At 54.4% G+C, this 23790-nt stretch overlaps 1 protein-coding gene across 2 annotated transcripts; it reads right to left on the bottom strand.

The window, feature by feature from the left end:
- Positions 1–4251: 4251 nt before the first annotated feature.
- TBX3 (T-box transcription factor 3) lies at positions 4252–18997 on the bottom strand. 2 transcript variants are annotated; one of them, XM_072802649.1, is made up of 8 exons: positions 17244–18997; positions 15317–15584; positions 14247–14306; positions 13812–13958; positions 11761–11837; positions 10531–10688; positions 8248–8924; positions 4252–6390 (listed from the first exon to the last, which is right to left on the bottom strand). In XM_072802649.1, the coding sequence occupies exons 1-8, from the start codon at positions 17630–17632 to the stop codon at positions 5929–5931; spliced, it is 2238 nt and encodes a 745-aa protein (XP_072658750.1). In that variant the 5' UTR covers positions 17633–18997; the 3' UTR covers positions 4252–5928. The 2 variants fall into 2 exon arrangements, with proteins under 2 accessions (XP_072658750.1, XP_072658751.1); XM_072802650.1 differs by lacking the exon at positions 14247–14306 and having other exon boundaries at positions 17244–18994.
- Positions 18998–23790: the final 4793 nt, after the last annotated feature.

Genomic DNA, 23790 nt, shown 5'->3' on the forward strand with positions numbered 1-23790 from the left:
CTACAAGCTCCCAGCTGAGGCCAAAGAGTTGAGAGGAAGAGGGCAGGAGGAACTAAATTTGCATAGGTTCCTGGAAGCTGGGCAGGGTCGTAGCAAGAAGGGACGAATGGTCCTTCCCCACCTGCAGTCCCTGGCCTTTGCTCCCGGACAGATGGAACGCGGCAAATGTAGGGACACGGGGGAGGATCTGGGCCGGGGGGCGCCGGGAAGGGGGAGAAGCCAGAGTCTCGCTCTCCCACCCCGTGGGAAAGGGACACTCTTGGAATTAGCGGGGTCGCCCTGCCCACCCTGGCACCCGCCAGCACTGCTGTCATTCCCTCGCCCTGCCGACTCAGACCCAGAGGAGAACCGGGTATCTGCTCCCGTGCCCGGCCGCAGGCACTTTTAACCGGAGTTCTGTCCCCAGTCCACCTCTCCCTTCATCTGCCAAGGAACAAAGGCCCCCAAGCCTGGGGTCTTTGCCCCATGGGTCCTTGGGGTGGGGGGGGAGAGAGGGCCCGGGAATGGAATGCCAAAATAGGAGCTTCCCTTTCCCACAGCACGGCCGGTGCCCGAGAAGTTAGTGTTCTCCTATGAAGAGCGAGCCAGCCACACGCCAAAACCCAGGCCACACGGGTAGATTTCTCTACATCCGGGACAGATGTATTACAGGTATGTACACCTGAAGTAGGTATGGCGATCAAAGTGGATTCTGGAGGCCACTTCATTGGGAATTCTGGCTCTGGGGTGATCTTGATTAAGTGCCTTAATGAATCTGTGCCTCAGTTTTGTCCCCCATCAAGCAGGGATAAAGGTCCTACCCACCCTCCCGGGTGAATCGTGAACACTGCAAGAGGTCATTTTTGTGAGGTGCTTAACCAAGTGCCTGGCACGGGCACGTGCCTCTTCTTTGCCAGCTATTTTTACGATTGTTGTTACGTGTACTTTGAATGCCGACATCTGCAACATATACATCTTGATTATACGCATCTTGATTGTAAAACAACCAAATGCATCTACATCCGGAACTGTCTTGCGCATGCACTTCTAAATCTAAATTGGAAGAGACGTCTGCAGATGGAGCACGCACACGTACACGCACCCACACACGCATCTCCTCCTGACACCTGCAGGTCCCAGCCCCGCATGGCCAACACCCTAAGAGCTCCTCACAGGTTTGCACATCTACGGCTCCGTGTAATAGAGCCCACGACGCGGCCTGGCGCCCACACCCAGCAGCCTCTCTCTTGGCTGGTTGCCGCGAGGTCGAATTTGGAAACCAGCGAGGCAGAAAGAGCGCGGACGCCAAGCGTGTCAAGCCTCTTGCAGCGCCCGAAGGCGGCTGCCTGTCTGCTGGCTTAGGGGAAAGGTCAGAACAAGGGTTTTCCTTCTCGGATGGAATTTTTTTTTTTTTTTTTTTTTTGAGGACCTACACGCCGAGAACTTTCCCCAGAAATAAAGAGTGGGTCCCGGAACAGTGCAGACCCGGAGGGAGGCTCTGCGCGCGCGCATCCACCCGCACGCCCGCGTGCACGCACCCGCTCCTGCCGCCGGCCCGACCCGGGAGGAGGGAGCGCACAGGGTCGTGACCCCTGCCTCTGCCGGAGCGCGCCCTTCGGCCCCTGCAATTAGCGCCGGGAGGTCAGCAGGAACCCGGACGCCTCTCCCCGCGGCTCAAAGCCCCGCGAACGGCGACCCCACCCCCGCCCCTCCGCCGGCCTCAGACGCCAGGGAGCAGCCGGGCTCGGAGCCGACCTCCCCGAGGGGCGGGGGCCGAGGGCTCCGGCCGGCACCCGCATTTGTCACCTTAAATCTACAAATCACGGAGTCGCCCGGCCCTGCAAGCTGCCACAGCTGGCCCCGCGGGGGCCCTTACGGACTGCTGCTCCCCGGAGCCGCGGCCTTGGGCCCTGTAGACGCGGCCAGGGTAAAAACCGAAACATTCCAGAGTTCTAAAGTAAGAAAGAAAGAGCGCATCCAGGCTAAGGGAAGCCGCATCCAGGATAGAATTTGAGTTATGTCATTTTGGGGGAGGAGGGAATCCTTCCTCGTTCCTCTGCCCACCAAGAACTCAGGTTATCCCCACCCAGCCCGGCTGGGCCGCGGGGGGGACCGGCTGGGGATTTCTAGGCCGAGCAGCGGGGTGCTTGGCCAGAAAATGACGAGAGGGTCCCCTCCCGGAATTTCCTTACTCTCTTTGGAAACCCAAAGACGGGAAGGACTGTTTTTCTCATCTGAGGCCCAAAGAGGAGTGAAAGTGATATCCAGGAAAGAGACCACTGCCTCTTCCGATGCTGGGGGTGGGAGTGGGTGGGGGGGGGAGGGGGGCCCGAGAAGGAGGGGGCGCCGGCTGGGGCGGCGAGGATGGGAAGGGGCAAAGGTGAAGCGCCCAAGGTCCGGGACCCGGCGGCGCTGGGATGCCGAGCCCGCGGCGGCCACCCGGGCGCATTCGTGGGCCAGACAGATAGGTGGCACTCGAAGCCCGGAAAAAAAGCCGAAGGCGCCGGCCCCGAGTGGCCTCCGCGGCGGCCGCCGCCACCATAAAGCCCGCGGCGAGATTGCGACCGGCGCCAGGTGAGTAATAGGCAACGAAATCCAGAGAGATTGCGAGCGGTTCACCCCCCGTCCATCAGCGCCACAAGAGTTACTCATTAACATCACTACATACAAATAAGATACACAGGAGATTAAAAGGGAGGGGGGCAGGCCGTGGGAGAGGCCGGCCGCACGTCTGAGCCCTGTCCGAGAATTTGGGGGGCGGGGGGGGGGAGCAGATGTGGACTGAGGAAGAAAAGCATTCCTTCTGTCTCCGAGGCCGGGGCTCTTTGCTCCCCCACTCGAGAGGGAGAGCGCGCCGGGCGCACCCTGCCCACGGCCACCTTCCAGGGACGGGGCTCGGCGCGCCAGCCTCGGGCGGGAGCCGGTCCCAGTGGGCGCGCGCCCTGTGGTTCTCCGCGGCCTCAGGGGACCTAGCGCCCCAAAGGTCCCCCCGCCCTGCAAGCCGTCCCCACCCCCCACCTCCGCCCCTGCTTGTTCGCCTTCTCACCCGGGGAGACAGCACTGGAGAGGGTGCGGGGCTCCCCACGAGCCCGGCCGCAGACGCAAGGGGCTCGGCCCCCCTCTCCAAAAGGTCCCGACCTCTATCCCCTTCCAAGTGCGGGATCAGGGAGGGGAGGAGGATCCTCCTCGCCGGCCATTCAAGAGGCCCGAAGGTGACAGGGACTTGGGGCCGGGCTGGCGGGCTCCAGGGAGGGGGGTGGGAGGGAGGGAGGGAGGCAGCTGCCGGGCTGGCTCCGGCTGGGTCCCTGCGTCCCGGCCCCCAGGGCAAGAAAAGGCCTCGAGAACCTTACCTTTTCTCGGCCACTCACCCCCCCGCGCGAATATACCTCCTCTGGGGGTGGGGACGCTAGGAGACCAAAAGACTGTCCCGGCCTTACTCTTTTTTTTTATTGAACGTTTCAAAAATAAATGGAGCTTCAAAAGGCAACTCCCCAAACAGCCTGGGGGCTGGCTGGAGGAGGGTGTCAGCCTCCTGGGTGACTTTCCCTGGGAGGGGGTCAACCACACGCCCAGGAGTTACCTTTCCCTTGTAGGGTAGGGGGGGACCTGCCTGCTCCCTCGCGTGACACAGCTAAGTGTGCGCGGAGGGGGCTGCGCGCCGCACGCCGGCCGGGGCGCCCGGGGTCAGCAAGGGTCCAGGCGGAGACACCGCGGGGGGGGGGGGGGGGGGCGCCTGCTTCCCCGCCACCCGGAGGGTCGCTGCCTTGCCAAGCCGGGTCTGGCGGGGAGGAGATCCGTCCTTTTTTTTTTTTGCACACTGGTGCAAAAAGATAGTTTTGACTTGCATTTCCCATACCGACGTGAAAAGGGAGAGCGAGCCTAAAACGAAAACGTTCGCAGCCCTCGAAATGTATTTTTTTGGTCGGACTCGTGTGGGAACCACGGACTTGGGGGAGCGGAGCATTCTTTTTCCATTAAAACTTAAGTATCTGAAATTACTATGCTACCCAATTCTAATCAGCCCTCTTCCCGTCTCTGTTTTGCTCCCTAATTTAAAGGAAAAAGTAATTTCAGATTGAGGCGGCTCCCTTCGCCCCAGTCAGGGACTTTTGTTTTTAGCTTTGTAACTTGAGTGACAGCTCATTTGGGTTCCGTGGAGGCGGTCTTAATTACTTAAAGGCGAAGGGAAGGGGATTGAGGGGAACAGCCAGGATAGAGACTCCCCCTCGCAGGGAAGCTTTCTGAAGAAAAGCACTTAACGCCAGGCCCAAAGACATTTCAATAAAAATTTATTGAAATTTCGATGATGTTTGAAAGAGAAGGGGAAGAAATACAGAAAACCAAAGAACTCATCAACAATTAGAACACAAAATATACCTTCATGAATTTTTTGTCTTTAAACCATCTCTCAGGACCTGACTTGTGAACTGGGAATATATCTCTCTAGGCACCAATTCAAAACACCATCAATATTGAAGACAGTAGTCAATTCCACCTTCGTTTTGAAGAAATCAGACTAGCAAATACAAATACAAAAGAAAAATTAGAAAGTCAAACCACAGCCTCTGCACTCCCCGCCACCCCCCCACCACACCCCTCCCAAGCAATCTCAGAACCACACTTGGGGTGTTCTATTTTAGGGAATTTCAGGTGAGCTGGGAAGTGGCATCACCTCCCCAGTTTGGGGTGAAATAGGCAATGGCACTTTCCTTCACTCATGGACGCTAAAAAAAGGAAAAAGATTTTGTTTTGTTTTGTTTTTGCAGACAACTCTTTAAAGTGTGTTGGTGTTGGTGCAGAAAGTGTGTTTTCTAGTTTTAAAAGCGATCCTGTGACCTTGAAATAAAACTGACAAAAGGAAAACAAGAACACAAAACCTGACAGCTGCGATCCTATTTACATAGAGCTATGTACAACGTCAATAAATTAAAGTTTAATTTTCCGAGCATTCATATTCCACCTATTTACAGGAGTTATCAAATAATTACATAAATACTTTGTCTAATAGTCTCGCTTCTTCTTTATTATTTTTCTTAAAACCTTGTTATTGCATATACACGAAAGAGAAAGAACTGTCAAAGAAGGACATAAATCCTGCTACAGAGCTTAGATAAAATAAATTCATTTTTTTTTTTTGTATTTTCCCCACCCCTTCCCTTTAAATCCTCCCCCTTGGGGTTGCCGATTGGAGGGTAGAGAATGGGTGGGGGGAGGTGTGGGGTCATGTTCTTTTCTCTCTAAAAGCAAGCATTCAAAATAAAAAAAAACAAAAACCCACAAATACATTACCGTGGAACATGCAAGAAGAGACCTATAGTGGCTCTTAAAACATCACAAGAATATTAAAAAGACACAGATTTCCTTAATAGAGACCAAACAAGGATGGGAACGACTTCCCTCCCCAAACAATGCTGTTCAGTAATTTATTTAGAACTGATAGGCAAGTCGCTATAAAGTTTTTAATCTTCACAAACAGAATCGTGTTAATGTATCCATTTGTCCCCAGTATATATATATATTTTTTTAAATTTTATTTTTGTTTCTACTCGACACGGTGAAGGAAAAAATATATAAATCTGCACTGGGGGAGAAGCCTTTCAACACCTCCCCCCTCCTGGTGGGCCTGGCTACCTTTTTCTTCCCACAGCTCCCAGACCAGCCTGGCTGAAGGTGCTCTGGCCGTGAATGTTTTCCCTCCCACCCCCTATAGCTCAATGCAACAGACATCTCTGAGCCCCAGAATCTGAGCCAGATCCCGGATATATAAACCACGCCAAGAAGACAGGGCCTGTTTCTAGCACATTCTCTAGAGGGAGTCCGGCACCCCTTTCCAGACAGGACTGCACAAAGGGCCAACCCCCACTGCACGCCCGTGGTTTATTTTATATCCAACAAAGTGCACTGCAGACTGGACTGGACTGGAATGAAGAGATTTTCCCAGGGAGGGCTCTATGGGGACCCGCTGCGGGACCTGTCGGGCTTGGCTTCCAAGCCGCTGACCAACCGCTGGATGCTCTGCAGTTCGCTGGTGGCCGCCTCTTTCTCCGGGCAGAGTTTGGGCGACAGGGACACGGAGCTGGAGGAGAGCGTGGACGAGCGGCTGTTGAGTTCCGAGCCCGAGTCCACGGCCACCGAGGCCGGGCTGGCGGCCAGCGCGGCGGCCTTGGCGTCCAGGGGCCCCGCGGCCGCGGCCATGGCCGGCAGCGCGGTGGTGAGCAGGCTGCTGCCGTCCGGGACGGGCATGGGGATGGAGTAGGGGCTGTAGCGCAGCCGCGGGCGCATGCTGTTCAGGTTGAGGAACGGGTGGCGGTGCACCGAGCTGGACGCCGCGGCCGACGACGCCGCCGCCGCCGCCGCCATGTAGGTGTAGGGGTACGGGAACAGGCTTCCGAAGGGCGACATGGCCAGGCCCTGCGGCGGGGGGAGGAAGGCGGGCGGCGCGTCAGCCGGCGGGGGCTGCGCGGGGGAGGGGCCCGGCTCGGCCTGGCTCGCCCCGCGGCCTCCCCACCCCCACCCCCACCCCCACCCGCCCCGCCCCACACCTCCACCTCCACCTCCACCTCCCCTCCACCTCCACCTCCCATCCACCTCCACCTCCACCTCCACCTCCCCTCCACCTCCACCTCCACCTCGGGCTAGTCATTAATCTCTTGGGGAAGGGGGCAGCTCAGGCTTCCTCCTCCAGGTCCACTTGACTCCCTGTGCCTCCGCTTTCTTATGGGGGAAAAAAAAAAGTCCGGGGAAATACTACACAGTTCCTATACTTACTGGGACTTTGGATATTAAACGACCTAACGCCCGCGGTAGGCTACACAGGGCACCTGGCCAAGAGAACTGCTAGAAATTCTGGCCCTGGGGTCAGTCGTTGCACCTGTTAAATGGGGCTGCAGTCTAGTCCAGCCGCAAAGGTAGTAAGTGAAAACCACCGGATGGAAATGATGGAAAATACGTTTCTTTCATTCGTCCTCCCTGCCCCCTAATCACTCTGATTCCAGAAGTTTCTCAAACGGAAAAAAAAAAAAAAAAAAAAAAGTCCAGGAGAAGATCTTTAGGCTAAAGGTAATTGGGGGTGGGGGTGGGGAGCAAAAGGCATTTGCTCTGAACGGAGGCAGAAATCATCTAGCCTGATACACTGGTATTCCGGGTGGAGAAACTGAGGAAGGCCGCAGGGGTGCAGGAAGGCACTTGGCTTGCAAGTGGCAGAAGCAGAATTTAAAACACAGGCACTCCAGCCGGGCCTAGTTCTCACTGTCCCCTGCCTTGGGGGTATCATTGATACTTTTGTTCCCCGGGGGACAGGCTTCGTCCACCTACCCCCTGCTGCCCACCGAGGACGAGGTCTCCAGGAGCGGCTCGCGCACGGAGAGGAGAGCAATGGGGAAAGCCAGATGCCTACTCAGTTTCCTCCTCCTCCCCCACCCCTGGGGGGAGGACAACCCTGCTTCTTGGCTGGGAGAAGGGAGACGAATGTGCTCAGACAAAACAAAGGCAAGGGCCTGCAGGAAACCCCACAGAACCTCTTCCCTGGGTTCAGATCAATTCCAGCGGCCTGAGACTTCTCCCCAGCTGCCCTGTACCCCAGCACAGCTGTCTGAAGCACGCAGAGGCTGCCAGGCCTGCCACAGCCGAAGCCTGCCCCAATCCTCTGACATTTCCCACCCGGGCACACGAACTGTTAACCCTTTGGGGGACAGGGGACAAGCTTCCCACTGGGAGGAAAGGTTCAAGACCTAGCTCCCGCCCAAGGAGGCCAGGGTCTCCCCCTCGGCTGATTCCTGGTGGCCGGCTGGCTAGAAGCCATTTAAGAGACATTTGCACTCCGAAGCTAAAATCAGAGACCCTAACAAGGCCCAGGAGTCAGACTACCTGGAGTAGATAGAGTCTTTGCTCCACCACTTCCCAGCTGTGTGACTCTGGGTAAGTCACTCAACATCTCTGCGCCTGCGCCACTTCATCTATAAAGCGCAAGTAACAATAGAGCTACTGGAGTCAGGATAGACCAAGTGCAAGCTAAGTGCTAGGGGTGGCTTAATTATTATTATTATTATTATTTTTTGGCTTAATTATTATTATCACTGCCTACCTACTTACGAGAAACAGCCCTTAACCGAGACGAGAAAGAAATTCAAGCTTTGGGGAGGGGTGTGAGCTTTTGCGGAGTCCATGAGAAGACTGGACCTAGCCATCACCATACTGCTACTTCTCTTGCTAGGCAGAGCTCCCTGGAGAGGGTCTGCGACCCCAGGGCAGGCAGGGGCCCCTCCTTACCTGGGAGGCCAGGACGTGCTGCTGCAGGTGGAAGGGCAGGGTGGCCGCCGACGCCCCCGACAGTCCCTGCGCCGCGGCGGCCGAGGCCATGGCGGTGGAATCCAGGCCCGAGACGCCGGTGGAGGCCCCGGACACGGTGGCCAGCAGGGGCCCCATGCCCGCCGCCATGCCGGAGAAGGCGCCCCCCATGGCGAACTGGCCGGGGTGCAGGAAGAGCGGGTGCCCGTTGAAGAACTGCTGGCCGGCCAGGCCGGGGGCGAAGCCGAGGCCGGGCAGGGGGCCCTGGCCCAGGTGCGCGGCCGCCGCGTCCGTCTGCACCGTGAGCGGCGCGAAGGCCTCCTTGCCCGGCAGCGCGCGCGCCTCCTCGGCCTTGGACGGGGCCGCGCCCTCGCGGCCGGGGCTGCGGCGCTCGTCGGCGCCCAGGCCGCGGGTGCTGGACGAGATGGTGGCCGGGCTGTGGCGCGAGTCGGGCGACGCCTTGTCCGGCCGCCCTCCGTCGCGGGGCCGGCCGCCGGGCTCGGCCGCGAAGAGGTGCGCCTTGAGCGCGGGGCTGCCCTTGTCGCGGCTCGGCTCCTCCGACGTGGTGGTGGAGATCTTGGCCGCGTCGCAGGCCTCGGGGCCGTGCTCCTCTTTGCTGTCGGCCTCGGCGTCGCTCTCCCCCTCGCTGGGACACAGGTCTACCGTAGGACGGGCACAGGGGCCAGGGAAGGGCGTGAGCTCCAGTCCGGGCCAGTGGAGGGCCAGTTCCCGGTCTGAATCCCCGCTTGGCCATTTACAAGCTGGGTGGTCCCCGCCCGCCCCTTAACCTCTCTGGGCCTCGGTTTTCTCATCTGCAAAGTGGGTGTGATGACACCTGGCCACTTGAGTGGGACGTTTCAATAGGCTAACAGCGCATCTAAGATACTTGGATAGAGGGCGCCTGGGTGGCTCAGTGGTTGAGCATCTGCCTTTGGCTCAGGGCCCCATCCCAGGGTCCTGGGACTGAGTCCTGCATCCGGCTCACCGCAGGGAGCCTGCTTCTCCCTCTGCCTATCTAGGCCTCTTTCTGGGTCTCATGAATGAATAAATAAAATCTCTAAAAAATAATAAAAATAAAGTATTTGGATAGAACTGAACCCGTTCTCCTATAGGCCCCCCCATCCCAAATCACTAGTGGATTTTGCAATTTTTTACAACCATTCATTGAGCTCCTGCTGTGCCAGACAAAGCCTTTATTCACCTTCCTCCCCCCCCACCCCTCCACTGCACTGACTGTTTTTTTTATTTTAAGCAAAATTAAACTTATCCTAAAACTCACTCTGGGAACACCTACTTTCCAGTGTTTTTGTTCAGTGAGTGACCAAGATGAGCACCTTCCACAAATTTGTGGATTCTTTCAGGAGGATTTGTTTGAACCCTGGCATCCGAATTGGTCCTGGCAGAAAGGAACACCTTCCCCCAACACGCACACACATGCAGACACAGTCAACGGGGGCCTTCTGTGTGCCCCTGTGCCTGCACAGGGATGGGAGCAGCGTGTTCACTGCCCAGAGACAATCACAGACTCTCTTTTGCTGTCACCACACCCTCTGTGGGTGTCCTACCAGAAAAAAATAAAAAGGGATCCTATTTTGTTTCAAGTTTAAAGGGATTTGAAGTCATAATGGACTTTCTTTTTAATTCACTTAAAAACAGGTTTTTCCCTGTTGAGAAAGAGACAGAGAGAATGTGTCTTTCCAAATAAATAGTTCTTGCTCTTTAAACACAGGAAACTAACTGGGGATTTGAACCATCTCGTCCCCTCCCACTCCCCCACCCTCCCCACTCAGAGCCCCAGTGCTCATTGTTGCTGTATGGCTGGATGTTTTCTCAGCCACCTTCTCTGTTCCAGGTGGCAGAGGATCCCTTGCCTCCCCCCACCTCCCCCTTCCAACACATTTTAATCTGGAGCTCGAAGATAGTGGAAAGTCAGCAGCTGCTTGGTTGCAGAGGGACAGGGACAGAGATGTACTCCACTGAGAAGGAACTTGGAGACACCCCAACGGCAGCCAAGTCAAGGTTTGGGGGACCGGGTCCTGAGCTCTCCTTTATACAAAGTCCAGAGAGGGACACATCTGGCCACTTGTTTTTGAACTCAGGCTCTTGCATAGGGGCTTCTAGAAGCATCTGAAGTTTTTAAAGGGTAGGTTGCCTGATGGGTGCCCCACTCCCAACTCTCCCAGCACACGTGCCTGCGTGCACACACACACACACCCTCACCCACATCCAGAGACTTGGGAGAGGAGCAGAGGCGACTAGGCCTACCTTTGAGGTTCGATGTCCCCACAGTGGAGACAGCTGGAGACGAGGACTGAGCAAAGCAGTTGAAGGCGGCCTGTTCGCTTGAGGACTCATCTGAGGTCCCATTCTCCTTTTTGTGTCTGTCATCGAACACCCGCATGGACTGCAGGGTGAGCTGTTTTCTGCAACAGAAGCCCACACCCAGTGTTGCAGAACTGGGCACACAGCTCCCCTCTCTGTGTGCCTCACCCTCTCCAAAGAGGGCACACTGGTGCACACACACACCTCCCACCTCCCCCTGCCCACCGCCACCCCACCTCCACCCAAGGACAACAGGAGTTCTCTGAAACCCGCCTGCCACAAGGCAGCCTCAGAGACCCAAGCATTATTCTTGACCCTGTAACTAAGCTGAAGAGTGTGGCATGGGGGTGGGGTGTTGAAGGAAGAAGGCTTAGGGATCAGGGGTTCACCAGAGAAAGGGCCTGGGCAGGCCTTGAGAAGGAGAGGGACCTCCGTGGCCCAAACTGGTGAACACAAACAGCCCACGCACTCCCAACTGGTTGCTCAGACTGGGAGAAGTGCTTATTTCATGGTGCACTTTTAATTGCTTTAGCAACCCATGAATCATAACCGGAGTGAAAAAAAAAAATCTATTAGGTTAGAAATTATGTTATAATGCTCACCCCTATCCCGCAAGGGGGTAGGTTAAAAATTTGGACTGATTTTCTGGATTTTAGAAATTCTTTGAAAGTCGCTGGGGGGAGGGGAGTGCTTCTTCCATATACCATCCAGCTGTCTGCTGAATGCAAAATGATACCTATAGCCATGAAGGAGGGAGCCCCAGATTTCTCAAGGGGCCTCAGTTCTGTCTGATGGTATTTGCAAGACAAGATTGCAAAAATTCCAAAGCATTTTGTGAATGAGTTTAGTCCTTTCCTGGGACCTGCCCAGGATGAACTTAAATTAATTAGGAATTAATAGGCGTCTGTCTATCATCTGTTATCCCTGACACTTTTCTTCCAGGGAAAAAATGGTGTGGCCTAGTTCATCTCCTCTAAGGTAACTCGTGGGAGGTAGAAAAGTAGTGTCCTGAAGTCTACAAGCAGGTGGCAGAGCAGCAGTACATTATTTCCACCCTCTCCCCCCATCTCCTTACTAGAAGGGCCCGGATTCCACTTCTAACAGTTGAGATCTGGGCCCTAGAAAAGTGATTCCAAATTATCGGAGACAATAATACTAAGTGTCTCTGCTCACCTTTTTTCTCTCCTGCCATTTCCAGTGTCCCGGAAACCTTTTGCAAAAGGGTTGTTGTCTATTTTTAGCTGAGTTATCTAGAGGAGGAGACACAAGCAAGAAAGACATATTGGTCTCAATTTATAGAATGTTTTAGGGGTGCTTCCCCCCCGCCCCAGCTCTGTCTACGAGAACTCTGACTGCCACAAGAAGTCATTTGGATACGCCAGGTTAAAGGGAAAGGGAGAGGATCTCACAGTGTCGTCAGAGGGGACAGAGAGGAAAATCAAAGAACTGTACCATGGCTTACATCTCCCATAGGAAGCCAAACCAGGGATTCCAGACTGAAATTATACTGTCTGGGAAATGCCTCATTCTGTTCTGTAGGCGGCCTTGAGAGCTTGGGTTTAGAAATGGAAAGACTGTCGAAGCTGTCAAAAGGGACAACCTGTAGATCTTAAAATTGCGCTTTCATTTTTTTTATATAGTGCAGTTAATCATAAAATATGTTATGGCATATTTCCTGCCCCCAAACACACACACACACGCACACACACACACACACACACACAGCATACACTCCAACCTTCTCTGTGAATCTAATGAAATGATTTATGAGGTTTTCGCTACCCTTGTGCCAGAGTGGGCTTGATTTTTTTGCTGGGTTTTGTTGGGAGGGGGCGCTAAGGAATTACAATATTGACAATTACAGATGTCAAAGAACTGAATGACCACTGGAAACATTTGTTTTCATTTATATGCTCTGCCACTGCCATTAGGCTGGAGAAGAAGGCCTGGGGCCTCTTCGTATAATCAAAAATGCTACATACATTTTATTATTACATTAACAAGTTAGAGTCACAGGATTCTGGGTCTAGAGGGAGCATGCATTTTGCATGCTGGGGCAAAATGCCATAGTATGTAATCTTTCAAATCCCTTCCCTTTGAGGGAAAACACATTGATATATATAGAGAGAGTTCCCCAGAGGTGGGAAGGGACCCTTGGTTGGATTCTTGTCTTTTGGAATAAACTCCCATATGCAAGATTTCAGGAAAGGAGGTTCTCCAGATAAAGGAGACAGACCTGGAACACCCCTGTCAGTGAGCCAGAGGACCCACCCACAGTGACAGTGAACTCAAAATGCAAGGTGTTGTCAGGAAACTGGACTCTCACGGAGGTAAGAAGAGCAGAGGTCCTCAGTGGCCCTCACCCCCATAACTGCCTGCTAACAGCCAAGCTGGGAACCGGTGAATCAGCAAAAGCCACTTTGTCTCTGTGCACATGCCCATGACCTTCAGGACACCATAACTTTATATACCAGGTGCTGCCTGCTGTTCCATTTGGGGGTACTCCTAATCCCGGGCCTCAGGCCCAAGGGAGGAAAAACCTTCAAATGAGGTGATGACTTTGGTCATCTCATCTCAAAAGCCTCAGACAACTCGATTAGCATGACCCTGTGATCACAGAAGGTTTTTCCAAACACACACACACACACACACACACACACACACACACCCCACACCATAAAAAACACAGCAGCATAAAAGGTAATAAAAACCAGACCAGCTACTCGGGATTTCTGGCTAGGGGAGAAAAGCTGCTCTCTCCAATGGGATTCTCCTCCCAGGATCCCAAATGGCTCCTGCCTTCAATTTTTAGCGGGTTCCTTTAGAACGTGGAACCTGATTTTTGATCCTTCTTTCTGGAGAAGAGGTTTAGCCTCAAAACAAGCAAGAAAGAGAAAGCCTGGGAGCGGGGGAGTGGGGGAGCGGATGACAGCACAAGTTATAGGAGGCAAAGTTAGTCTGCATCTTTTCGTTCAGTATTGGATTCCTCGCTGGTTGAGTTTTTGTTTTGCTTTGTTCTGGGTCCCTCCCCCCCACCCCCGCCTCGGTGATGTGCTAGAGCCTCTTTCCCCCAAAAGCTCCACGGAAGGTCAGATCACAGAAGAAAACTCAAGACTCCCGTCCCTTAATCCTTATTGTTTTATAACTTTCTCTACCTCACCCAGAGTGGCTTAAAGGTGGGAGGGAAAAGGATCGCCATGAAAAAGCAACGCGCCTTTGGTTACCTTATCATTCTGGTATGCCGTCACAGCGATGAATTCGGTCTCCGGGAACAAGTACGTCCGAAATGTACTATAGGGAAGTTTCAAGATGTCATTGGCTCTCACAATGTGGAACCGGGGCTGGTATTTGTGCATGGAGTTCAATATAGTCTGCGGGGTGGGGGGTAGGGGGCAGGGAGGAGGGGGAGACACATAAAGCAAAGATTTAGTGGGACCAGCGGGACCTCAGGACCCCTGCCAGGCTGACTTCTACCCCACCGACGGGTACCACGCTGCTTATGCCGAGCCCACCTCCTTGGGAGTCTCGGAGTACCTCTTCGGGTACACTCCGCTCCAAAGATATCCTCTTCTGGAGAATCCAAATTGCTCCTCAATTTCCAAAGGGTCCCCCCCACCCTCACCACCTAAGGTCCGTGCGTACCTTGAACCCTAGCCTACCTGAGTACCAAAACTATAATTCCCCTGCCACGTTGCGTGATCACTTGGGAAGGCCAAAGTCTTAAAAGATAGAGAAAAACATGCATTTTAATTTACAAAATGATTCAGTCCTTTAAGCGCCCACTAATTGACGAGCCCAATCCACTTAAAGCCCTGAAAGGTTGAACTCTAGAGAGGAATATTTATGCCTTAATCAAATCAAGAGCTTCAAAGGCAATCCTTGCCGGCTGAAGATACTTCCGTGCCATTCACGTCTTCCTGGGCCTAATCTTTCTGCTTATTCCTCGCTTATCACTCGGCTTATTTTATTGAAATGCTGGGGAGGGGTAGGGGCAGGGGGCAAAAGGTGTTTTGCTTGACTTTTACAAGCAATTCTGGTCTCCTAAAAGTTTCTAAGGACTCTCCCACTGAATCCATATATACACTCCCAATACACACACACACACACACACACACACACAATTTTTATCCTGGAGAGTTCAGCCTCATTTCTAGTAAACTTGACTTTCTCCTAAGTCCGATATTCTTTCTTCACAAAAGAAAAAAAAAAGAATCTTTCAAAAGACGCCTTCAGACCCTTTAACCGACGTAGCCAAGGCTCTGAACCTCAGAACTCCCGCAAGAAAAGAATATGGCTGGTTTCAAAACAGAAGTGTGATAGCTCAGAACAAATCCCTGGCGCACACATTAACTTTCAAATTGATTTTGTATCTTAGCGATTGGTGTTTAACTTCACTGTCAGGCATTTACCAAGACCTGGGATCGCCACAGAACGTGAGCAGTTAGTGTTCTTGCCCTCGATTTGTATTTATTATTATTATTATTATTATTATTATTATTATTTTGCTTTTTGTTTTTCAGAACGCCAGGCCTTCCATTATCCGAAGAGAAACACCCCGGAATCCTCTCTCTGGCTCTGCTTTGGATCGAACAACTTTGCCACTACGCTTAGCAACAGAGAGCTAGGGAGAAGTCTGAGCAGAAACTTGTGATTTTTCAAGGAGAGGGGACGCACTGCCTTCGCTAGGGTGAAGAGAGAAGATTTTACTGACGGGAGCGCTGAAACTTACAAATCCGTGTTTGTCCGAAATGTTGTTGGTGAGTTTCAGTTTGTGGAAAGTGACAACTTTTGACATCCATTGTTCCCCCGTAGCAGGGCTGTCTGGGTGAATGTACATTCTCTTTGGCATTTCAGGGTCAGCCTTACCCGCCACCATCCACCGAGAATTATGAAATTTATATCGACAGTCATCAGCAGCTATAATGTCCATCAACAAAATATATTTGGCTTTTTTATCCAGCCCAGAACATCTTACTTTAAATGGAGGAAACATTCGCCTACAGTTGGGAGGGAAGAGAAAAGAAGAAAGAAAAAGAAATCACTCAGACTCCTGGGTTTGATCACCTATTTACTCTGAAATATTTAAATCAATTTTAAAACTTTGTATTGTGATTGACTGTGGAGCTTCGGTGTCAGGAGCGCCACTGAGTGCAAAATTGTATTCTTCCCCAATACAAGTGTTACATATACAGTTCCTCTACCGGGAAATGTCCCAAGGCTCAAAACAAGTGAATTGTGGCACTACATTTCTCAGCAGCGTCTAGTACTTTCTCCACAATTTTTTCCTCTTGTAGGACTTCGTAGATGGCCCTCTTTACAGAGAAATTCTTGCCTCTACCCTTCCCTGTGAGTTGTCTACTTCTAAACAGCTCGGGGTAGGATTTGAGTAAAGTGGAGTCGGTCAAGGCTAGAATTTTCCACCATTCCATTGATGAGAAAAATGTTAAACTTATCAAGGAAATAAACCTCCACCCTCCCTCCGAGGGAACAGGAATCCCGCCGCTGGCGAAATGAAACCGGCCCTCAGTGAGTTCTCAAAACGAATTTTTCAGTTTGGGCTGGACTCCTGGGCCTGATCACCAATCTGCCTAGCATGCTGCTAACCACATTTCTCCCATTGCTCAGGCCAATCTCAAACTGCAAGACTGTACCACCAAACTGCTTTTTTTATTTCCCAGAAGTGTTGGCATTCTCCAGTCTTGACTTAAAAGGAAGCACTTCACCGTGAAACGGAGGAAATGTCTTCTGGGTCTGAGGGTTTTATGCCAAACTTTGGCTTCATTTAGCCAGGAGAGACACAGAAAGCTCAAGACATCAAGAGAGGGATTTTATTTTTTATCATTCCAATGTTATGCCTTGATAGACTTCAATGCCATAAAATAAAAATCGGTGATTTTAAGTGACAGGCAGGTTTTGGCCAGGCAAGGACCTTTTAAAAGTTATATGAAATACGCTTGATAATATTCACGCATAAAAAAGCAGCATGTGTCTCTCCGCCGGCTACTTGGAAATGCAAACATAATCTTAATCATCCAAAACTGCCTCAACTCTCCCTCCGATACAGACACGTGAAGTGGTGTGGACAAACCCAAGTGCCCTTCCGTATCTCTGTGACCCTGCCAGAGGCAAGCTCAGGCCCCCCTGCAGGACCAGAGGCTAGGCTGGAAGGCAGAAAGGGCAAGTGGAGAGCTAGTGTCAGGTCTCCCACCACCACACAAAAGAAGAGGGCGTTCAAGTTTTTCTCTCTGGAAACAAAAATGAAACAAACACCACAGCACATCAACAAAGGCGTAAGGATGAAAAGGTTTGAACAGTGAACTTCCTGCAGTGGGGTGGTTTTCTTTCTTCCTGCAGAGGTGTCTATGCTCCCTGGAAAAATTCTATCTGGCCAGTAGGGAATCCAGGTTGCAGACCTAGGTAGGAGAAGCTAACCCCCTGCAGACGCCCAGGTAAGCTGAAATTCCCTGCCACAGGAGCAGGGCCCAGGAATGTCTGTACCCAGGTTCAGGGGAACTAAGTTTTTTTTCCTAAGCCCAAATTAACTGGCAAAGCTACTGTTCTGGGAAAAGAGAGATAAAGGGAGGTGGGGGGGGGGTGGTGGAAAAAAAAAAAATCCTCCAGTAGCTTCAAGGGAGGGAGCCCTGCTCCTCACTTACCTTCCCGACTTGGTAATGACCATCTCGGTGCCCCGCTTGTGGAACTGATCCCAAAGTTCTTTGGCCTCGAGGTGCACCTTGGGGTCATCCTCCACCTCTTCTTCGGGCTCCATGGTCTTCAGAGGCCTCAGATGCGCCTGGGGCCCCAGGGAAGAGAAAGGGATGCCGGTCTCGGCCGCCCCCACCAATTGATCCATGATCGGCTTGGCCAGGGCGCCGGGCAGCGAGAGCGCCGCCGCGCCGTTGGGAGGCAGCGTCAGCGCGGGGAAGAAGGGCGGCTGGTGACCCAGCACCGCGCTCATGGCGAAGTCCGGCGCCCGGTGAGGTAGGAACGGATGGTAGGCCATGCTTGTCCCAGGAATGACCGGATCTCTCATGGAGAGGCTCATCCACTCCAGGCGGGGCGCTGGGCTCCAGCCGGGGACAAGTCCGCAGCTGCTGTCTGGTTTTGTTTTGGGTTTTTCTAACAGCAGCACATAGTTTGAAAAAGGAAAAAAAGAAAAAAGAAAAAAGAAAAAAAAAAAGGGAGCAAAATCACAAGTAAAGCACCCTAGGGGCAGGGGGAGTAAAGTGTCTTTTTTTGGGGGGGGGGATGCCGCTTTTAAAGAGGGCAAGGCGAGAAATCAGGAGACATAGCCGCTCGGGTGACTGTCCTTGCGCCTTGCGTGTTTTAAAAAGCCGCTCCTGGAAGTCGGTTTCACCGGCGGCGGCGAGAGGAGCGAGCAGGGTCCTCCCCCGCGCCCGGGCCCCCGCCGCTTCGCCGAAATGGACACCGCAGCCCCGGGTCCTGGGAAGAGCTCCCCAGCCCCCAGTTCTTTGTTGGAAAGGCGGACGGCTCGGCTCGGAGACTTTTTACCTTTCCTTCTCCTTCTTCTTCCCCGCCCCCCTGTCTGTCTTCCTCTCTCCCTCTTTCTCGCTGGAGGCGTCTGCAGTTGCGCTCGACCCGGCTTCCCCAGCGAGCGAGAGAAGCGGAAAAAGTCTCTCGCCTTAAAAAAAAAAAAAAAAAAATCTCTCTGATTTAAGCCCTCTTCTAGCAGCGCTATCAAAACTTGAACTGCACACTGGCTTCCGTTCGCCCTCCTCCTCCTCCTCCTTCCTCCGCTCCGAGCCTCCGGAGGGTGTCTGGGTTGCAATCCGAGTCTTGCCCGTGCTCTCCTCCCGCGCCTGTCTTCCTTGTCCTAAAACGTGAGCGAAATCGCTTCCTAAATCTGCGTCCAGACGCGCAGGGCAGGGAGGATTTAGTGGGGAGGGAATGAAAAGGGGAGAGGTGGAGGGAGAGAGGGAGAGAGACAGAGAGGAGAGAGAGAGAGGAGAGAGAGAGGGAGAGAGAGACGGAGTCGGAGAGGGAGGGAGCGAGAGGAGCGAGCGAGAGCTCCGCGCCACCCTCCTCCGCCTCTAGAATTCCCCGGGCGTCTGCTCGGCGGCTCTAGAAGGTCGGGCTCTGCTGTGGGCTGCGGGGAGCCGGAGGCCTCTTGATTGGCTCTTTGACGCTTTCGGACCAATTGTGTGGCTGCATAGGCGTGGTTTTCACAGGTCGAGTGCTGGGGGATAGAGCCGAGTTATAAAAAGAAGGTGTCGGAAACTGTAACGTCGCAGCGCCGCATCAGTACTACTGCCTGTCCTGTGAATATGTCAACATGATCAGAGGGAGGGCGGGGAGCCACTGGGGAGCGCGCGCAGAGTCGCCTCTAGGTGGCTTATCGAGAGATCGCTGCAGCCCCTGAGCTCGCTCGCCTGCGCTGGCTCAGCCCACGTCTGAAATGCCTCAGTCATCCAGCCCGGGATCGAGGGAGGAGGCTGGGCCCGGGAGGAAGGGGGAGGAGGAGGAGGGAGCGAGCCAGCCGGGCCAGGAAGGCGGAGAGCGCGCCGGGCGCCGGGCAGGGGCGCTCGCCTCTCGCGCGCGCGGCTCGCCTCTCCTCCCCGGCCCGCCGCGGCCGATTCTCCTGCGGCTCAGCCTCTCGCCGCGGCCCCGGGAGAGCCGGGCTGGCGGCCGAGCCCTCCTCCGGACGCAACAAAAGGCGGCGGCGGCCGGGGAGGCAAGCGCCGGGGCTCCCGGCTTGCGCGCTCTCCAGCCCCACGTGGAGCCAAGCTCCGCCCGGCCGCCGCGAAAGGGCTCCCGAGCTCGGGTGGCTCTCGGCGCCGGGCTCCCGGCACCTGGGCTCGTGGGCTCCCCGGCACACGCGTGCGGGGGGCTCCCTATCCCCCGGGCCCCACCCGGAACTGTGGGCGGAGACCCAAACACCCTGGCACTCGGGCGCGCGGACACGTGCCAGCGCCCTGGGACCCAGCCACCCGCGGGAAAACACGTACACGCAAACACGTACACAGCCTGCGCCGCCGGCCCCAGCTGCGCTCACCCGGGGAGGCGGACTCGGGGATTTTTTTATTTTTTTATTTTTTGAAATGCATTTACCAGCCCTTTTAGGTCTCATCTTCTATCTGAATCCGGGCTCCCCGACTTCCACCTGAATGTGTGCGTGAGTGTAGAGCAGAGAATGGAGATCGGGACAGAATGAGCGCCGCGAGGGACCAGGTTCTGGGCCTGCCCCCGCCGAGCCGCTGCCCTCACCTCCCAGGCCGTGGGCGCGCTGGTAGGGGGAGGTGCGCCCTCCTGGTATCTTCTCCAGGCATCGCACTTATCTCTCCGTGCACCCGGGGACTTACCTCACCAGAAGTCGGGGGGTGAATTTGTAAAACAAACCGTGATACGCCCCCACCCCAGAGGCGAGGTGACTGGTTCCAGTTCAGGTAGGGTGGGGGCCTCAGCGAGGGTGAAGGGGAGGGAGGTGTCTTACGAATCAGACATGTCGCCGAAATGATCTCTGTTACCGCAGGTCCCCATCTGGGTCAGAGGTTTCACCAAACCCACATTTCTCGCTTCTGGGTGGAGGTTTTTTTTTGGGGGGGAGGGGAGCTGAGGGCAGTGAGTTGGGCTGCCCCTGCTTAGATGGGGGGAAAATCTTGGGGAGAATGTTCTTTTGCCCTTCCTGAGTTGAGAGCTTCCTCGAGTGGAAAGGAAAGGAGAAAATGCTGGTTTCGGGGCCTAGGGGGTTAAGAAACCCAAGGCTTGGGATGTGTATGCGTGCGTGCGTGCGCGCCGGGGACGCCAGAACGGTCCCGAGTCTGCCCTGTGTACCTCCAAGCCCCCAGCCTCCAGACTCCGAAGTGTGAGCAAGTGGAGGGTGAAAATGCACTTCTTTTGTGGGCCAACCGCCTCGAGATAGGGGCGGAACTTTTGAGGCGACAAGCTTTTCCAGCCTCGCATTTTTGACGCACATGGCTAAGAGCGCTTGGCGCCAGCGCTGCGAATTCCCTGAAGTCACCAGAGAGAATGGAGTGGTTCTTCGAACTCCCGTCTGGCTCGCCCTCTCGCCCCTTTCTTTCCCTTTCGGCCTTTCTTTCTCTGGCGTCCTCTCGGGGTCTCTCTGCCCCGTGGTTAGAAGAGGGGAAGAAAAGGAAGAGGCCACCGGGGCCCAGGGGGTCGGCTCACACGCCCCCTCCCGTGTCCCCAGCGGCCCGATCCTGGAGGGTGCGAGAGGCCAGGCCTTCCGCCCTCCTCCACCGAGGTCACCGCAGGGTTTCCCAAGTCTCTGGAGGCCCAAACCCACCCCCTCCCCCACAGCGCTTGCAGCCTGAGCCCCGGGCAGCTCCGCGGCGCTCTCAGGAGCGTCCCCCCATCCCCGCGAGCTGGCTTTGCCTGCACTCGCCAGCCCATCTCGGCCCCAGCGCGCGGCAAAGGGTGGAAGGAAGGGAGTTCTGCTGCCGCAATGTGACTGATCCCCCTCCTCACTGTCTCGGTGCCCCAAGCGTCCAGATGCTCGGCAAAGAGACGTTTTCACTGAGTCCTGCTATTTCTGGCCTCCCGTACGTCTTGGACGTGGGAGGGGAGCTCGCTAATTTCACTTGTAAAATACCTCCACTTGCCTTTGGCCGCCCAGCGGACCTAGCGGGATCTCTGGTCCCCACACTGGCTGCCCTCCTCCCTCAAATGCCTCTTTTCGCCCCGTGGCTCCGACTTAACCCCGGGGTCAGCCCCGTTGCCACTCCAGAGCCCCCACTCCCGTTCTTGCGCACAAAGGGTGGGGTGGGGGGGATAGAGGAAAGTTTGTGGGGTTCTGATTCAGAAATGTGGACGTCTTGCTAATGGTCTGCAAACTTCCGCCAATTATGACTGACCTCCCAGATTCGGCCCCAGGAGGCTCGTATTCTGCAGGGAGGCCACGGTGACTTGGGATCAAAAGCGAGAAGGTGCGAACTCCTCTTTGTCTCTGCTGGGCCGTCGCGCCCCCCTCCTGGTGGGTGATAAACCCACTCTGGCGCCGGCCGTGCGCTGGGTGATTAATTTGCGAACAAACAAAAGCGGCCTGGTGGCCATCGCATTCGGGTGAAACGTTGGCCAGCGCGTTCTGAAGACTTGTGCCAGGCCCGGCTGCCGGGGGGAACCGACGAGGCCAGCGGCACCTCCACCACCCCCAGGCCCGCGGCTTTAGGCTCCAGGCGCAGAGTCTACGCAGCTTTCTCTCTGTTTGCAGACCCCCCTCGACAGTGTCTCTTTCCCCTCCGCGCTCAACAAAAGACCTTCGGGGAAACACAGAATGAGCCTGCCCCTTGGCGGGGTCTGGGGAGCCCTGCTGTAAGGGCGGGAGAAGAGAGCAGTGGGAGGGGGGCAAAGTTTGGATCGCAGAGGACGCACAGAACTTCTGCCGTCCCTCAGATATTCCTGCACCTTTTTGCAAAGAGTTTTCACTTCATCGCAGGCCTGATTTTTTTGTTGTTGTTAAATAACCCACCTCTGCGTATCTGTAATGCATCTGCAGTGTTTAAGGCCAAGCCGTATGTGTGTGTCTGTGTGTGTGTGTCCCGGCAAATGGTAAACTGGGGAGGGAGCAGAGGAGCCTCAGAACAAATTTCGTATACACACACAAATGCGAAACCAAGCCACCCCGCCCAGGCCAAGGATGTAGCAGAGAAGCTAGGCTTGCCAAAGAATCCGCGGGGAAGCCTCTGCTCTATCCTACTTCTCCCTATGGCACTGCCTGTCTCAAACTCTAAAGGGGACCAAGCGACCCTTTGGTGACCGAATGGTGTTTATCTGCAGTTTACAAAAAAAGGGGGGGAGGGGAAAAGGATGGTGGGCAGGCGGGGTGGTTTATTTTGGCAAGTTTGCTGTAAATATTCTCTGCAGCATGTGTGAGGTCTGGCGAGGGACTATTACACGCTTATTCCCTCTTAAACTTTCACCCCCGTTTGCCGCGGAGCTTTTTCCAGTCCGAGGTGTTGCTAAATTGGAAACTCTGTTGACATAAGGACATCCGTGTTTCTCCAGGGGTCTGAGGCCTAATTAAGAAGTTTCCTACGGTGGTCGGTCCATACATAAACTTTTACTGGGGAGGAGTTCTCTGGTTGCTTGGCAGTGTTAGCGATGGGTCCCATTCCTACCCACCCCTCCCCCAACCTAGGGGATCTAGGCCTTTTTTTTTTTTTTTTTTAATTGACCGGCTTTGAAACTCAGTGTCTGCCTTTGGGCTCCCATCCTCCTCAGTGACTTCATTTTCTTACGGGGATCCCAGGGAATCTGCTACCCACCCATCCCCCCGCCCCCCGGCCCCGGAGGAGTGCCTGGCTTACTGTTTGTGATCCCCCCTGCAAAATACTGCTAGCACCCTCCTCCCCACGTTAGCACTCCGGTGTGACCCCAAACCTAGACTCAGCTATATGCAGTTCTGAACCCAGTGGAGGACCTCTACAGAGACCAGGGAAGCTAGATTTTCCTCTTGGAGCTTTACATGCACTGCACACCTCCCCTGGCCGCCACCCCCCCCCCCCAAACTTTGTTTTAAGAGATCCGTTCCTCCCTGGCCAGGAGGCTGCAGGATCATTCAGTTTGATGGAGAATTAGCTCCCTATCTTTCCTCCCTCTGGGGGCAGATACAAGCCTCTTGGTTGGACCAGACAGATCACCTATCTTCTGTTTCTTCTCTTTTCTGTTTGTTGGTGTCCCTGTCTCTCTATTCATCTTTCAGGTCCCTGTGACCATAGATAGGTATGATCTTTTTTGCCTGTTTCCTTGAACTTTCTCTTCTCTCCCTTGCATCTGTCTTGTTCTGTTTCCCCTTCTCGTCTGTCTCTACCCCCTCAGCCTTTAACTTCTCTTGTTCCTTCTGTTTCTGATTTACTGTCTTTCCCACTCTTTCTGCCTCTTTTCTCTCTCTCTCTCTCTCTCTCTCTCTCTCTCTCTCTCTCTCTCTCTCTTTCTGGTTTCTCTGGCTTTCTTGGCCCTCTCTGAATTCTCTCCTGATTTTCTCTGTATTTCTGGATCGCCTCTGTATTCCTTCCCCTGCATCTTTGCCAGTAACCCAAGATGGGCTGGAGCTACCTCTTCTTGGGGTGCAAGCCAGCACCTCCCCCTCACGCCCTTGGCTAGGAAGAAGATAAGGTGTCCTGAGAGAGAGAAATGGGTTTGGGCCCATTTGTGTAGGTTGGAAGTATCACCTTCTCCATCTGGATCCCCAAAATCAGTCTTTTCCCCAGAGGATCTCTTCCCCCT

This window comes from Canis lupus, chromosome 27 (assembly GCF_048164855.1).
Source record: "Canis lupus baileyi chromosome 27, mCanLup2.hap1, whole genome shotgun sequence".
NCBI lineage: Eukaryota > Metazoa > Chordata > Mammalia > Carnivora > Canidae > Canis > Canis lupus.